Here is an 18,265-nt window from a genome sequence, read left to right as displayed (position 1 = left end):
AGTTAAAAGGTTTTGTGAGTGAGCTTGAATCACTAATTTTGAAAATGGGGGAGGGGGCTCCGAAACAGAGGAGGGAGAAATATGGAAATATCTATGGCAGGCCAAGATGGAGGCATAGGTGGACACACCATACCTCCACGCACAACCAAAATAGGGACAACAACAATTTACAAACAGAGTAACATCCAGAAATGACAGAAAATTGATCTGAATAGAAGTCGGACAACCAAGAAGTTGAATTAGACCCGTGCATCTAGACTGAAAGGAGGGGCAGAGACGAGCAGCCAGGTGCAGGTCGTGGCGTGGAGAGCAGAGAGCAGTGGGACCCGGCATGTAAGATAAGGTGTCCGAGGCGCGCAAGACCGCAGCGGGTGGACCCTGAGTGCACAGGGGCAGCTGGCAGACCCTGGCCCAGGGGTGGCAACCGGCAACCAGCAGACCCAGTGAGGTGCGGTAGTAAAGCAAAGCAGGGCGTGCAACCCAGGATCACAGCGCTGGGAAACAGAGCCTCGGGACACTGACTGAGGTCACCTGTGGCAGTTGAGGTGCAAGGAGAGACACCCAGCCTCACATGGGAGGTTCTTGGAGGGTCCCATGGCAAGCACAAGCCCACCCACACGGGAAATGGCACCAGAGGGGCCCAATTTGCTTGGGGGAAGCAGCAGAGGGAACTGAGGTCCCACGGAGAATGGAGCAACCGCCATTGTTCCCTCTTGACCCCGCCCCCACATACGTCACAACCCAAAAACTGGGGTGCCCTGCCCTGGAGAACACCTAAGGCTCTGCTCCTTACTGTAGCAGGTGCGACCAGACAAAAAAAAAAAACAACAAAAAAAAAAAACAAAAAATGAGAGAGATGGCTCAAACAGAAGAACAAATCAAGGTCCCAGAACCCATCATTTTAAGCGACTGAGAGCCAACCTATCAGATGAACAGTTCCAAACACTGATGATCAGGATGCTCACAAAATTGGTTGATTTTGATCGCAAATTAGATGAACAAATGCAGGCTACGATAAGAGATATGAAGAAAAATGCACAGGGAACCAATAGTGATGGGAAGGAAACTGGGACTCAAAACAATAGAGTGGACCAGAGGGAAGAAAGAAACAACCAAATAGGAAAGAATGGAGAAATAAGAATTCAAAAAAGCGAGAAGCTTAGAAACCTCCAGGACATCTTTAAACGTTCCAACATCCGAATTGTAGGGGTACCAGAAGGAGAAGAAGAAGAGCAACAAGTGGAAAACTTATTTGAACAAGTAACAAAGGAGAACTTCCCCAATCTGGCAAAGGAAATAGACTTCCAGGAAGTCCAGGAAGCTCAGAGAGTCCCAAAGAAGTTGGACCCAAGCAGGAACACACCAAAGCACATCATAATTACATTAGCCAAGGTAAAAATGAAGGAGAGAATCCTAGAAACAGCAAGAGATAAGGGGACAGTAACCTACAAAAGAGTTCCCATCAGACTGTCAGCTGATTTCTCAAAAGAGACCTCACAGGCAAGAAGGGGCTGGAAAGAAGTATTCCAAGTCATGAAAGGCAAGGACTTACATCCAAGATTGCTCTATCCAACAAAGCTTTCATTTAGAATGGAAGGGCAGATACAGTACTTCTCAGATAAGGTCAAGTTAAAGGAGTTCCTCATTGCCAAGCCTTTATTATATGAAAAGCTAAAGGGACTTATCTAAGAAGATAAAAAAAAAGTACAGTAAAATGACAGCAAAGTCACAATTATTAACAACCACACCTAAAACAAAACCAAAAGAAACTATAAGCAAACAACTAGAACAGGAACAGAACCACAGAAATGGAGATCACATGGAGGGTTAGCAACAGGGAAGTGGGAGGAGGAGGGAACAGGAAAAGGTTCAGAGAATAAGTAGCATAGGTGGTAGGTAGAAAATAGACAGAGGGAGGGCAAGAATTAAAGAACTTATGACACATGGACATGAACTAAAGGGGGTGAATGTGGGTGGGAGAGGGTATACAGGGTGGAGGGGAGTGAAGGGGGAAAATGGGAAAACTGTAATAGCATAATCAAGAAAATATATTAAAAAAAGAAATATCTATGGCAAGAGAAAAACTGAGGTCAGCTGACATTAGTCTCACTAACTTGAAACATACTTTCATTTATTAACCACCATTTATTCTTAAAAAGATCACCTGTTTTCCAGACTCCTCTTGCTATTTCAGTCTAAGTAGCAACAGTTATACTACTTAGAGGCTCAAAACTAAACCAAGTACAAATCTGATCTTCCAACCAGCATATACCAATTAACTTGGTAGTGGTGTGCGCACAGCAGATAATACACACTGATTCATTATAAAATTAAAATTTGAAATTATCTTGTTTTAATTCAATGGTCCAAAGTTTTCTAAACAATTTAAATTGTTCAGTATAAGTTGTAACAAGCAAAACAGGCTTCTTTTCTGCCTTTCATACTATCATCTTTCCTCCCACAACCTTCTCAAAAATGAAAAAATCCTTACCTGTGGTACCAGAATGAACAGATAACGACCTTTCTATCTGGAGTGGTGACATCATCTGTATTGTTAATTTTGCTAGGTAGATGGCTTCATATTCCTAAAAAAATAATCTTAATTTCAATATACATTTAAAATCCTACATATCCAAAACAGTGGTTGATGTGTACATTATTGGTATTCTTAGTTTATACTGAAAAACTCTGGTACCATTTTGTTGTAAGAGAAATACAGGCTTAAAATTCTTACCTCATAATTTCACACTTACTACTGAGACTATAAGGCAAGCCAAAAGCTTACACTAGGGCATCACACAGTGAACTCTACTAGTCAGTATGTGTGGGGGCATTATGATAAGGTAAGTACGACATTTCACCATTATTACTTATCATTGTTCTGATAGAATGAAAATTCAATGAGAAAGCAGTAAGAAAGCAATTAGGAAAGTGGCAAAGCAATCATAATTTGAAGATGAGATGAAAAGCTAAGACAATCAACTAGAAAATTTTTTAGAATCAGTAAGAGTTTAATAAGGTTGCCAACGGGAAACTTAATAAAAACCAGTAGCTTTCCTACTTACAAATACCCAATTAGAAAATGTATTGGAAAGTTTCATTTCTAATGGGAACAAAAAAATACCTAGGAATAAATTTCATAAGAAATGCAAATACTTTATACAGAGAAAACTGTAAAACGCTAGTGAATATGGAAGGTGATTTGAATAACTCAAACGTATTCTTAAAGTGGAAGAAAATTTAAAGAGGCCATTTCTTTCTGAACTGTTAATGTAGAGAGAGTATTATTAAAAACAACTATAGGACTTCTTCCAGTACAGGTAATACTAAGATATAAATGTAAGAACCTGCCAAGAAAATTCTAGAAAGAACAATGTGAGAATCTTGAGCCATGACATACATTGTTTATATATTATAGTGTTTAAAATCAATACAGGTACAGAAAATAAGCAGGATCAAGGGAACAGAACACAAAGTCCAGAAATACACCCAAGTACAGATCAGAATTTGCTATAAATAAAAAAAAGGCATTTCAAATTAGTTGGCTAAAGATAGATTTCGTTAACATGCAGAGAGACCTCTTATAAACCAATGAGCAAAGACCTACAACCTGTATGGAAAATAGGCAAACCATAAGGAGTTGCTACTTTTACGACCATTATGACAATAACCAAAAAGTTTGTTAAAATACATTGACTAGCAGTACTGATTACGGTATGGCTAAATGGGTCCTCTTTGTTTCTTGGTGGTATTAAGATTACATTATGTCAGTCTTTTTAGAGTCAATCTGACAGCATCACATTTCAAAGGCCTTCTAACCCAGCAATTCCACTTTGATCAGTTATCTTGTAACAGGGTGCAGAGCATATCCCCCACAATCCTTGATTAGGGGAAGGGAGGAGTGAATGATACCAGGTTTAGGATATAGTGCATAACAATTGCTAGATAACAGCTATGCCTTCCTGAAGGAAAGAGGGCTGCCACCCAGGGCTAATTGTTTACCTAACTGTGAAAACGCTCATGGACTCATGACATAGCCAGGTGGAGCTCACACACTGCCTGCATGAGAAGCAGGGGACAGATGCCCACCCTGGATGTCTGTGTGGGTCACTGCGAATTCTTGCCTTGACTAAAGATGGATGCCAAAAGAAGGTAAAAGACATGGGGCAACTGGCAAAAATGGTGGACACTAAAACATCATAGGAGGGGCCGGATATGAGGTCACACAGGAAGTGCTGGGCAAAGCATTTAAATGAGGGTGGGCTGAAAGAGAAGTCACACAGTTGAGGATAGGAGAGGAGGCCCACTGGGAGTCAGGGAGACAGCCAGGATGGCCTGCCTGGAGAAGATGACGGCAGAACTGAGGGAGCTGCAGAGACTTGCCTAGCCACCTAGATTTCTGAGAGATGCTTAGATCTGAAAGGTGACCAGGAATGCTGATCTTCAGACTTCTGCGTTTCTGAAAGACAGTACCTCTGACTGGTATATTCTGGAAATGGCCTGGCTTGGCAAAGGGAGGAAGGACTATGTGTTTTGGGGCAGATTTAAAAGGAGTGGGTCTTAACAGCACAAATCTGCTATTATTCTAAATCCATATAACCTTTAAATAAACAACCCTTTCCTTTTCACTAGTCTTGTATTAGGAGTCATGCTTCTTGGCAGTGGGCAACTGAACCCCACAGCTGTTCCCTAACAGCACTAGCGAGGTTCTGTAACAATCTTACAGGTATACTCCAACATGTAAAGATGTACCTACTATTCTTTCCAATATTGTTTATAATCATCATAGGCTAGAAACAATCTAAAGGCCCATGTATAAGGGTCTGGTCATATAAAATTTTTACATATATAATATACACATAAAAATATTTTGCAAGGCTTCTCCCCAAGAGGGAGGAATAGGAGGATACGATTCACTTCCTTGCACAACCAAAAGGAGGAAAACAACCAATTAAAAAAAAAACTAAACTAGAACTTCCAGAAAATCAAATTGTATGAATGTCTGACAACCAAGGAGTTAAAGAAGAAACATTCATCCAGACTAGTAGGAGGGGTGGAATTAGGAAGCTGGGGCGGAGAAGACATGCAGCAAGGTGGAGGCTGCTAGACTGGGTGGTCCCACATTTGTGTGCAGGTAAGCTGGGAGAAACAACTGGGGAGCAAGACAAGCTGAATAACCCAGGGTTCCAGCATAGGAACAAAAGCCTCAAAACTTCTGGAAGAGGCGGTGGTGGGAGAAACTCCCAGTCTCACAGAAGAGTGCATTGGCTCATAGGATCCTAGAATGTACACAAACTCACCACCTGGGGAATCAGCACCAGAAGGGTCCAATTCACTTGTGGGTAGCGGGGGAAGTGACTAAAAGACAGCTGCGAGATGAGCAAGCAGCAATGTTCCCTCTCTGACCCCTCCTCCCTCACATACAGCGCAACAATGTGGTAGAGCGGGTTGCCTGGCCCTGGCAAATGCCTAAGGCTCCCCCGCTTAAAACATAACAAGTGCACCAAGACAAAGAAATACGGCCCAAATGAAAGAACAGATCAAAACTCCAGAAAAAGAACCAAACGACGAGGAGACATAACCTATTAAATGCAGAGTTCAAAACAAAGGTAATCAAGATGCTCACAGACCAGCCAAGGTGGAGGCATAGGTAGACACACTGTGCCCCCTCCCACAACCAAAATAAGGACAACAAAAATTTAGAAACAAGCAAACAAACAAAAAAAACCCAGTACTGACAGAAAATTAAACTGCATGGAAGCCTGACAACCAAAGAGTTAAAAGAAGAAACATTCATCCAGGCTGGTAGGAGGAGTGGAGTCTGGAGACTGTGGAGAGGACTCAGGCAAAGCGGGGCTGGCAGACCCCAGAAGCACAAGGTGGCAGTGGGCGGACCCAGCGAGGTGGTGGATTGTGGAGGGGCTTGTTGTACAAGGTGGCTGGTGGACCGGGTGGTGCCACATTCTCGTGCAGATAAACCAGCCAAAACTGGGGAGCGAGACAGACCTCACAAACCAGGGTCCCAGCAAGGGGAAATAAAGCCTCAAACCACTAATTGAAAATACTGGTGGGGGTTGAGTGCTGGGAGAGACTCCCAGACTCACAGGAGAGTTTGTTGGAGAGACCCACAGGGTCCTAGAATGTACACAAACCCACCCACCCGGGAATCAGCACCAGAAGGGCCCGGTTTGCTTGGAATAAGCAGTGGAAGTGACTAAAATCCGGCAGAGAACAGAGTAAGCACCATTGTTTCCCTCTCGGACCCCTCCCCGACATACAGTGTCATCACCCAGTGATGTGGGTTGTCATGCCCTGGGGAAAACCTAAGGCTCCGCCCCTTACTACGTAACAGGTACATCAAGACAAAAAAAAAAATGGCCCAAATGAAAGAACAGATCAAAGCTCCAGAAATAATACAACTAAGTAACAAAGAGACAGCCAAACTATTAGATACACAGTTCAAAGCACTGGTGATCAGGATGCTCACAGAATTAGTTGAATTTGGTCTCAAATAGGATGAAAAAATGAAGGCTACTCTAAGTGAAATAAAGGAAAATGTATAGGGAACCAATAGTGATGGGAAGGAAACTGGGACTCAAATCAATGGAGTGGACCAGAAGAAAGAAAGAAACAACCAAACAGAAAAGAAGGAAGAAACAAAAATTCAATAAAATGAGGAGAGGCTTAGGAACCTCCAGGACATCTTTAAACATTCCAACATCCGAATTGTAGGGGTACCAGAAGGAGAAGAAGAAGAGCAACAAGTGGAAAACTTATTTGAACAAGTAACAAAGGAGAACTTCCCCAATCTGGCAAAGGAAATAGACTTCCAGGAAGTCCAGGAAGCTCAGAGAGTCCCAAAGAAGTTGGACCCAAGCAGGAACACACCAAAGCACATCATAATTACATTAGCCAAGGTAAAAATGAAGGAGAGAATCCTAGAAACAGCAAGAGATAAGGGGACAGTAACCTACAAAAGAGTTCCCATCAGACTGTCAGCTGATTTCTCAAAAGAGACCTCACAGGCAAGAAGGGGCTGGAAAGAAGTATTCTAAGTCATGAAAGGCAAGGACTTACATCCAAGATTGCTCTATCCAACAAAGCTTTCATTTAGAATGGAAGGGCAGATACAGTGCTACTCAGATAAGGTCAAGTTAAAGGAGTTCATCATCACCAAGCCCTTATTTTATGAAAAGCTAAAGGGACTTATCTAAGAAAAAGAAGATAAAAACATGTCTAGTAAAATGACAGCCAAGTCACAATTATTAACAACCACACCTAAAGCAAAACCAAAAGAAACTAAGCAAACAACTAGAACAGGAACAGAACCACACATGGAGGGTTAGCAACAGGGAAGTGGGAGGAGAAGAGAGGGGGAGAAGATATAGAGAATAAGTAGCATAGACAATAGGTAGAAAATAGACAGAGGGAGGGCAAGAATAGTATGGGAAATGTAGAAGCTAAAGGACTTATGACACATGGACATGAACTAAAGGAGGGGAATGTGGGTGGGAGAGGGTGTGCAGGGTAGAGGGGAGTGAAGGGGAAAATGGGACAACTGTAATAGCATAATCAATAAACTATATTGAAAAAAAAAAGATGCTCACAGAAATGACTAAGGCCACAAAATAAAGGAAGAAGTGAGGCTGTATACAAAGTGAAATGAATATACAGGGAACCAACAGTGAAGGGAAGAAAACTGGGAATCAAACGAATGATTTGAAACAAAAGGAGAAAATAAACATTCAGCCCTAGCTGGTGTGGCTTAGTGGATTGAGTGATGGCCACAAACAGAAAGGTTGCCAGTTTGATTCCCAGTCAGAGCACATGCCTGGGTTGTGGGCCAGGTCAGAGGCAACCAATTGATGTCTCTCTTACACATCGATGTTTCTCTCCCTCTCTTTCTCCTTCCCTTTCTTTCTCTTTAAAATTAAATAAATAAAATCTTTAAAAAAAAAATTCAACCAGGACAGAATGAACCAACAAGAATTAAAAAAACAAACAAACAAACAAACAAACAAACAGAAACCTAAGAAGAGGCTTAGGAACCTCTGGGACAACTTTAAACATTCCAACATTCAAATCACAGGGATGCCAGAAGAGGAGGAAGAGCAAGAAATCAAAAACCTCTCTGAACAAATAATGAAGGAAAGCTTCCCCAATCTGGCAAAAGAAATAGACTTGCAAGTCCAGGAAGCTCAAATGAGTCCCAAAGAAGTTGAACCCAAGGAAGCACACACCAAGGCACATCATAATTGTATTACCCACAATTAAAGATAAGGAGAGAATCTTAAAAGCAGCAAGAAAAAAACAGATAGTTACCTACAAAGGAGTGCTCATAAGACTAGCAGCTGATTTTTCAAAAGAAACCTTGCAGGCAAGAAGGGGCTGGAAAGAAGTATTCCAAGTCATGAAAGGCAAGGACCTATGTCCAAAATTACTCTATCCAGCAAAGCTTTCATATAGAATGAAAGGGCAGATAAAGTGCTTCCCAGATAAGGTCAAGTTAAAGGAGTTCATCATCACCACACCCTTATTATATGAAATGTTAAAGGAACTTATCTAAGAAACAGAAGATCAAAAACTATGAACAGTAAAAACAGAACAAACTCACAATTATCTACAACTGAACCTAAAGGAACAAAAACAAACTAAGCAAACAACTAGATATGGAACAGAATCACAGAAGTGGAGATCACATGAAGGGTAATCAGTGGGGAGAAGGGGGCAAATGGGAGAAAAGGTACGGGGAATAAGAAGCATAATTGGTAGGTACAAAATAGACAGGGGAGGTTAAGGATAGCATAGGAAATGGAGAAGCTAAAGAACTTATATGTAAGACCCTTGTACATGAACTAAATGGGGGGAATGCTAGAGGGAGGTTGGGTGCAGGGTGGAGGGGGATAAAGGAAAAGAAAAAAAATTGGAAAACTGTAATAGTATAATCAATAAAATATACTTAAGTATTTTACAGGTACAGTAATGTTGTATATGTTGTTTTAGAATGATATTTAAGATACTCTATTAAGATTTTTCATTGTATTCTCCATAGGCATTGTTGAATTTTAAATTTTTTAATGAGTATATATTACTTTACAAGTACAGAAATCAGTCTTAAAAAAGATGTTTTTTCCCAATAGGATTAAAAGGCAACGAAACTTATAAATTACAGTTAGCTTTGTGTTCTATAATATAAAGATGGAATAAAAACATTTTACACAAACAAGGTAAAGATAGAGATACCACCGTTTCTCTTTTAAATGAAGTAAAATTTTAAAGTAAATTGAAAGAAAAAATGAGGTAAAATTTAAAGTATGGTAACTGAGACAACACATATTTGTAATGCATTTGATGTCTAAATTTGAGATGTATTCCTGCGTAACTGGATGGAATCAGCCCAAGCATATTTCTCAACGTATGATTTTCCTTCTTAGAAAAAACTTAAACTTGTCTAATTAGATAATTATCTTTTTTAGTGCATCGTCCAAGCACCAACAAAATCTGAAAAATCACGGGAAAGATAAAGCATATAAAATTTAAAAAATAGTTCTATGTAGTATAAAATCAAAACTCTGTGACCAAACTGGAGAAAAAAAAATGGAAGAAATTTCTAACATGAATTATTTATCTTATATTTAACAATTTGTCTTTAGTTCTTTTTTCTGGTAATGGCAGATTTTCAGAAAATCCTTTTTTGGCCATAATACCCAAAGCAATATAGAGATTTAATGCAATCCCCATCAAAATCTGAATGTCATTTTTTCTAAAAGAAAAAACATCATCAGGTTTGTATGAAACCACAGAAGACCCCTAAAGTCAAAGTGATCCTGAGAAAAAAGAACAAAGCTGGAAGTATTACACTATCAGACTTCAAATTATACTACATAGCTAACATAATCAAAACAGCATGGTATTGGCAGAAAAACAGACACACAGACCAAAGGAACAGAATTGAGAATCCAGAAATAAAACCGCATGTATATGGGCAAGTTTTTCATGAAGAAGCCAAAAACACACAATGGAGAAAAGAAAGCCTCTTTAATAAATGGTGCTGGGAAAATTGGAAAACCACATGCAAAAGAATGAAACTAGATTACAGTTTGTCCCCATGTACAAAAATGAATTCAAAATGTATCAAAGACCTAAATATAACATCTGAAATAATAAATTACACAGAAGAAACCATAGGTACTAAACTTATGGACCCTGGTTGCAGAGAACATTTTATGAATTTGACCCCAAAGGCAAGGGAAGTAAAGGCAAAAATAAATGAATGGGACTGTATCAAACTAAAAAGCTTCTGTATAGCAAAAAAAAGCCAACAAGAAAACAAAAAGGCAACCAACTGAATGGGAGATATTTGCAAACAATACAACACCAAACAAGCAATCCAATTAAAAAATGAGCAGAGGACCTGAACAGACACTTCTCCCAAGGAAATATAAAATGGCCAAGAGATATATAAAAAGATGTTCAACTTCATTAGCTATGAGGGAAATGTAAATCAAAATGAGATACCACCTCATACTTGTTAGAATGGCTATTATCAACAAGAGAAGTAATGGCAAGTGTTGGGGTGGTTATGGAGAAATGGGAACCCCCACTGACTGCTGCTGGGAATGTAGACTGGTACAGCTGCTGGAACAGTCTGGTGGTTCCTCAAAAAATTAAGTATAGAGTTACGATGTAACACAGCAACCCTCTCCTGGGTACTTACCCAAAAACTTGAAAATATTTATTTGCAAATATATACGCATCCCTACGTTCACTGCAACATTATTCACGGTGGCCAAGACATGGAAACAACTAAAGGGTGCTTCATAGAAGACTGGATAAAGAAGATGTGGTACATGTATACAATGGAATACTACTTAGCCCTAAGAGAAGATGAAATATTGCCATTTGTATCAACATGAATGAACCTTGAGAATAAATGAAAAAAATCAGAAAATGAAAAATGAAAATGAAAAATGAAAAAAAAAATCAGAAAAAAACAAAAGCCATATCATTTCACATGTGGGATATAAAACTGAAACTCATAGACACAGACAACAATATCAGTATGGAGGTCACCAGAGGTGGGGGGATAAAGAGGGCCACATATGTGGTGACAGAGCATGGTCTGAATGTGTGGGTAGTGGGCACACAATGCAATATGCAGATCATGCACCACAGAAATGTACACTTGGAACCTGTATTGTCGGTCCTAAACGTCACCTCAATAAATTTAATTTTAAAAAAAGAAAATTCTTTTAAATAGAAATGTGAACTTGAAAAAAGAATAAAAGCAGGTTACAGCAATTTTTAAGTATTTATGAATTAAATTCTGTACCTAAATTACACAAACATAAGATTTTAATTATCCTACTTTCTTTCTTCAGAGGAAGAAAAGTTACCTGAAGTTGATGGACAAATCCAGCATTAGGATTAATACAAAATCTTCTTTCTTGAACATAAGCAAATGCATCTCTGAAAACAGAAAAAAAATTGTTATTTGCTCATGAATCAATTTTTCCAGAATTCATCTAAAATAGAAACCTATCTAAAAATTTACCTAAAGTAGGAAATCCTACTCATACAGCTTATACTCCAGAGTGGTAGTGAGTTGTAGTGGAAAACCTGACGGTATGACCAGACAAATTACAATAAAATGGAATTATAATTCCCATCTCGGAGGGCTACTGTGAAGATGGGAGATGGTAAGTGTAAAACACTTTGTATAGTATCTGTCACCTAGTATTGTACATGTTCAAAATATTACCATTGGTCAAATGAGAAATGTATCTACTTCTTTGTTGTTATGAAGCTTAAATGAGATAAAAATGTCTATAATAATACCTGGAACATAGCTGAAAACCAATAAATGGGAGTTACTTTCATTATTAATATTATACTGACAAGATACCAAGAAAGAGAATATATAAAACAAAGTCTCCCAATGCTAATCTTTTTCAATCAAGTAAACAAAGCATTTGTATTCAAATAATATTCCTTTAAGAACTAACAATTTTAAGCAAACTTTTCTGTTATAATTTAAACACAAAGGATACAAAACAAACAAACAAACAAACATCTGAATGTTTACTATGTGGCAGACATGTGGATCCAATGCTGAACATAGCTCAAATGAAGAGTAATGGAGAACTTGGTATAAGGCGGAGAGGTTGATAAGTGCATGCCATTTAAGTTTCATTGGCCATGTTAAGAATTATTAAGGATCAGAAACCTTTGAGAGCTTTTTTGGGTAAGGTGATTATACAATCAGACGAGATTTATCTTGAGAAGACCATTCCCACTGCAGAACAGACTGGAGCAAAGAATACAGGAGACCACTAAGAAGGTTCCTGATGGAAGAATCTAAGGGAGACACAACTGGAGCTTGGATTAGGGGGATTAATGATGATTAAATAATGAAGAAGATATACTGATACTCCAGGTATTGGATTGGCCAGAAAGTCCATATGGCTTTTTTTTTTTCTATAAAATAAAAGACACATTTTTTATTTTCACCAATAACTTTATTGATTTGGATGTTTTCAGCATGTCAGCTATCTCCCACTATTGGCTTCTAGTGGATAGAGATCAAGGGTGCTGCTAAACATCTTCCAATGGGTAAGATAGGCCCATAGCAAAGAATTATTTAGCCAAAATGTCAATATTTAGCGAAAATGTCAACAGTACCAAGAAACTTCACAAACCACTTTTGACATGTTTGATCAGTCGCAGCACCTTCTCCATACATTGCACAGATCTTTGTGTGTGTTTTTACCTTTCTTCAAAAACTAAAGCATAATATGCTGAAAACATTGTGTATTATTCATCTTTAGTATTAAAATGGCAACACAAAAATTCACCAATTTTGATAAGTTCTTTAAAAAACTCACGCTGATCTGACAGCTGTCACAATGCAATCTAACAAAACTGTTTCGAATGAGGATAAAGACAAATAGACACTAACAAAGCCATCTTATGGAAAAAACCGAACTTTTTTTGCCAATCCAATATATTTTTGGACATAAAACAGACAGGATTTAGGTAATAGATCAGTTTGGGAGATGGGGAGTAAAAAAGGGAGGTGTCAATGATTACAAGATTTCTAACTTATACAATAAGACACACTAAGAAAAAAAAAATACTCGAAGGCCAGGGTTTGATTTTGTTTTGGGGTGAGAAGCTCATGACCCCTCCCCTCTCTTTTTTATCTTTGTATATACTTATAAAAGATAATTTTGGATAAGAAAGACTATCCTAAATTATGAATAGAAGCTAAAACAGTTTCTAAGTAATTTTTCATCCAACTACTATTAAAGGAAAATATAATGCATTAGTCTCTTAAACAAGGAAAATAATAACATCTGTGTCTAGGAGTTTTAAAACTCAGATTAACCAATTCCCTAGCAGTAAGCAGTTTTCCATAAATTATTTAACTATAACTACCTTGGCTTCTTAAAATAATAACAGCACCAGCTCCATAAAGTCAAAAATTGAGCCTAGGGAGATAAGGTACACATGCTACAAAGGTTAAGAGACTAAGCATGGGGTATAATGGCCTACCTATTCAAACATAACTAGATAACAAAAGCAAAAGAATATTAACTTCAAGCTCCCAACATCTCCATTAAACTCCATTTTAGTAAGAATTTAAATTGTAACAAGGTTTCAGAGTATTTTCTTACCTGTACTTCATTCCAAATGTTTCCATAATATATGCAATAACAAAGGCAGCACTGAAAAGGGGGAAAATAATTTTAGAAAAAAAAACAAACAAACAGAAAACACAACTTATTAATTAAATGCTAAAAAAAAAGAGATTATCTTAAACTTCATACCTCCTGGAAATCCCTGCATTTCCATGGACTAGAACTTTTCCTGAAAAATAAGAAATAGTTTTTCTGATAGAAAAAGACCTGATTCTACAGCTAAAATATATTCAAACCATGCACCATACTACATTAAAATAAATCTTTTCTTGAACATTTTATATATAACACTTGGATATTTATTAATATTCAAATCGTTACAATTTATTTACACTAACTGTGTAAAGAATACAAAAGGCTTTTAGGCTAAAGGGATTTAAAGTTGAGCCAGAATTTGAAAATTGTTCCATAGGGATATTTAAGAAAGGATAATGAGGGATTTCCAGCCAAGATGGAGGCACACAGGTGGACACACTGCACATCCATGCACAACCAAGATTGGAACAACAACAATTTAGAGGCAGAATAACACCCAGAACTGACAGAGAATTTATCTGAATGGAAGTCGGACAGCCAAGAAGTTGAAATAGACCCGTTCACCCAGACCGGTAGGAGGGGCGGAGACGAGCAGCTGGGCACCGCGGGCACAGGTCGTGGCGTGGAGAACAGGGAGAATTGGGCACATAAGGCAACCTGGAGAGCATAGGGCATCTGGGGAGCACTAGATCGCAGCGGGTGGACCCTGAGTACGCAAGTAGCAGCTGGCAGACCGAGTGAGGTGGCGATTGTGGAGCAAGGCAGAGTGCACAACCCAGCATCCCAGGGAAGGGACTGAAGTCCCACAGAGAACAAAGCTACCGCCATTGTTCCCTCTTGACCCCGCCCTCACACACAACGTCACAATCTAGTGACTGGGGTGCCCAGCCCTGGTGAACACCTAAGGCTCTGTCCCTCACCTAAGGCTCTGTCCCTCACCATAACAGGAGCGACCAGACCAAAAAAAAGAGAGAGAGAGAGAGAGAGAGAGAGAGAGGGAAAGAGATATGGCTCAAACACAAAAACAAAACAGTGCCCTAGAACTCATCCTTTTGAGCGACCAAGAAATAGCTAACCTATCAGATGCACAGTTCAAAACACTGGTGATCAGGAAGCTCACAGAATTAGTTGATTGTGGGCGCAAATTAGATGAAAAAATGCAGGTTACCATAAAAGAAATGAAGGAAAATGCACAGGCAACCAATAGTGATGGGAAGGAAACTGGGACTCAAAACAGTAGAGTAGACCAGAAGGAAGAAAGAAACAACCAAACAGGAAAGAAGGGAGAAAAATGAATTCAAAAAAGCAAAGAGAGCTTAGGAACCTCCAGGACATCTTTAAACATTCCAACATCTGAATTACAGGGGTACCAGAAGGGGAAGAGGAAGAGCAACAGACTGAAAACGTATTTGAAGAAATAATAAAGGAGAATTTCCCCATTCTGGCAAAGGAAATAGACTTCCAAGAAGTCCAGGAAGCTCAGAGAGTCCCAAAGAAGTTGGACCCAAGAAGAAATGCACCAAGGCACATCACAATTACATTAGCCAAGGTAAAAATGAAGGAGAGAATCCTAGAAGCAGCAAGGGATAAGGGGACAGTAACCTACAAAGGAGTTCCCATCAGACTGTCAGCTGGTTTCTCAAAAGAGACCTTTACAGGCAAGAAGAGGCTGGAAAGAAGTATTCCAAGTCATGAAAGACAAGGGCCTATATCCCAGATCACTCTATCCAACAAAGCTTTCATTTAGAATGGAAGGGCAGATACAGTGCTACTCAGATAAGGTCAAGTTAAAGGAGTTCATAATCACCAACCCCTTATTATATGAAATGTTAAAGAGGCTTATCTAAGAAAAGATTAAAAAAAAACACGGATAGTAAAATGACAGCAAACTCACAATTATTAACAACCACACCTAAAGCAAAACCAAAAGAAACTAAGTAAACAACTAGAACAGGAACAGAGCCACAGAAATGGAGATCACATGGAGGGTTAGCAACAGGGAAGTGGGAGGAGGAGAGGGGGGGAAAGGTACAGAGAATAAGTAGCATAGATTGTAGGTAGAAAATAGACAGGGGGAGGGTAAGAATAGTATGAGAAATGTAGAAGCTAAAGAACTTATGACACATGGACATGAACTAAAGAGGGGGAAGTGGGTGGGAGAGGGTGTACAGGGTGGAGGGGAGTGAAGGGGGAAAATGGAACAACTGTTATAGCATAATCAAGAAAATATATTAAAAAAAGAAGATAAAAAAGAAAGGATAATCAAACTAAACAGTAAGAAAACACAAACTTGGGAATAGTCTATTATATATAATTACAACTTCCATATTCTGAATTTAAAATGAATATTAACTAATTAAATAAACAAATAATCTCCTAAAAGTAAACGTGAGCTAAGTAATATTATTTACCTCCAGCTTGTAAGCTCCCATCAATAAATTCTTTAGTCTGAAGGCAGAGACAATGCGTTATAATAAAACATATGGATTAATAAGCATAAAATACATATAGAGAATGAAACAAAGTATACTGAAAATAATTTCCTATTAATATGCATGAATAAAAATTACATTCAAGAATTTTCAAAGCCCTGGCTGGCATAGCTCAGTGGATTGAGCGCGGACTGGGAACCAAAGTGTCCCAAGTTCGATTCCCAGCCAGGGTACATGCCTGGGTTGCAGGCCATAACCCCCAGCAACCGCACATTGATGTCTCTGTCTCTGTCTCTGTCTCCCCCCTCCCTCCCTTCCCTCTCTAAAAATAAATTTAAAAAAATCAAACAAAACAAAAACAAAAACAAAAAAAAAACAACAAAAAAAAGAATTTTCAAAATGCTACAAATACAACTATTTCAGGTTCTAAACATTATATAGGAACTAAAATTTAATTTGAATTGAATACATTCAAAGTGCAATTTCTCAAATTTTTGGAGATAAAAAGGTTTTAAAAATAATAAATTTTTTTAGCGCTTCTTTTTTTAATTAATTAATTTATTTTTAGAGAGGGAAGGGAGGGGGAAAGCAAGAGAGAGAGAGAGAGACATCAATGTGCGGTTGCTGGGGGCCGTGGCCTGCAACCCAGGCATGTACCCTGGCTGGGAATCACACCTGCGATACTTTGGTTCGCAGCCCGCGCTCAATCCATTGAGCTATACCAGCCAGGGCTTTAAAAATAATAAATTTTTTAAAACTATATAATCCCACAATTTTCAGTCATAACAAAGTAAAAGTTTTAGCACCACAATTAAGCAGTCAAGCCATAAATAAATTTTAAATGACATTAACATACTGATACTTACCATGGGGAAAAAACGTATTATATTTTCAACTGGATTATCTGCAATATCCAAAACTAAATATCTGAAAATAGAACATTTTGTGATAAGCACACTTTCAGGTAAAATTCTTTGTGCACTAAAAAACTTTAAAATCTTAAGACAACCATAATAAAAATGCAAAACAACTTTCAAAGTATTATATTCCCAAGAACTGAACCACAGATTTTGTATTGCTCAAAACATAGGATTTAAAGCCTTAAATAACACTAACATTCTCTCATATTTTGTACAACAAATCTATCTGGTTAAAATAGAAAAATCACAAGTAGGAAGAGACCTTCATCCAAATCAGAGTGGACCTAGAAAATAAAGACAAAAAGTGTCTGTGTTCATTATTGTTATTCTTCTATTTCTACTACTTCCCTAGGACTACAATAGAAGATTCTTCTCTGAATGGTCCTGTGATCCACTCTCCTTATAACCCTATAGAGGACAATTTGGAAGAAGCCTGAAGTCTGAAAGAAAAGGAGCTAATAAAAATAGAAAGTAGCCTGATGGAGTTGTAAGCCAAACATTCACTGATTGAACTAACAACCTACAGCAGGGTAAAAAAGTCGAGACCACCTCTCCTAGAATTTTACACTTTGGAAAACATTAGACATAAGACATTATTAATATGCTAGGCTTTTTTGTGAAAAAGTTCCATATTCTAGCTCATTCATGATGACCTGTTTATTAACGTAACTATAAATAAGTTATGAAATTATTTTTAAAGTCAATATTGTTTAAAAAATTAGAATTCTTTAATGATCATTCTGGCCTTATCAGAGAGAAGCTGAAGTTCAGGATCCAAGGATAGTCCAACGTAAAAACCATAAAGATTCTAACAATGATAGTATGTGATTGGGTAGACTGGTTATATAAAACATTGCTTTGCGGGGGGAAAAGTTAATTCAGAGTCAAACTAAAATATTTTACTGCATGTCATTTTGAATGTCAGAAACTACTTGTGGACCTATCAAGCTTTAAGTCTAAGTACTCTAAATCTACGGAGAAAGGGTTCTCCATTAGGATAAAGAATCTACTCAGGGTCCTAAAAACGAATGTCTAGTATGCCATTTTAAAATGTAATATACGTCGGTCTACATGCATGTATACCTAATACGCATATACAATATAGAAATAATTAGAAGGACATATACCAAAATGTTAGCTAAAGAATATCTTCTGGGTTGTGGAATTATGAATGACT

General features: G+C 38.2%; 1 protein-coding gene across 3 annotated transcripts in view; it reads right to left on the bottom strand.

Moving 5' to 3' along the window:
- Positions 1–18,265, bottom strand: part of STYX (serine/threonine/tyrosine interacting protein) — a 47,662-nt gene that overhangs the window by 5,267 nt on the left and 24,130 nt on the right. For 2 of the 3 annotated variants that reach the window (XM_028506145.2, XM_028506144.2), the window contains 6 exons: positions 17,035–17,095; positions 16,148–16,184; positions 13,830–13,869; positions 13,677–13,727; positions 11,397–11,469; positions 2,492–2,585 (listed from right to left, as the gene is read on the bottom strand). In XM_028506145.2, coding sequence (XP_028361946.1) covers positions 2,492–2,585; positions 11,397–11,469; positions 13,677–13,727; positions 13,830–13,869; positions 16,148–16,184; positions 17,035–17,095 — 356 coding nt within the window. The remainder of the gene's footprint in view (positions 1–2,491; positions 2,586–11,396; positions 11,470–13,676; positions 13,728–13,829; positions 13,870–16,147; positions 16,185–17,034; positions 17,096–18,265) is intronic. The other variant, XM_036010106.1, reaches the window with a different exon arrangement.

This window comes from Phyllostomus discolor, chromosome 1 (assembly GCF_004126475.2).
Source record: "Phyllostomus discolor isolate MPI-MPIP mPhyDis1 chromosome 1, mPhyDis1.pri.v3, whole genome shotgun sequence".
Taxonomy (NCBI): Eukaryota; Metazoa; Chordata; class Mammalia; order Chiroptera; family Phyllostomidae; genus Phyllostomus; species Phyllostomus discolor.
Note: the sequence above shows the minus strand (reverse complement) of the source record. Positions and strands in the feature narration are given on the sequence as shown.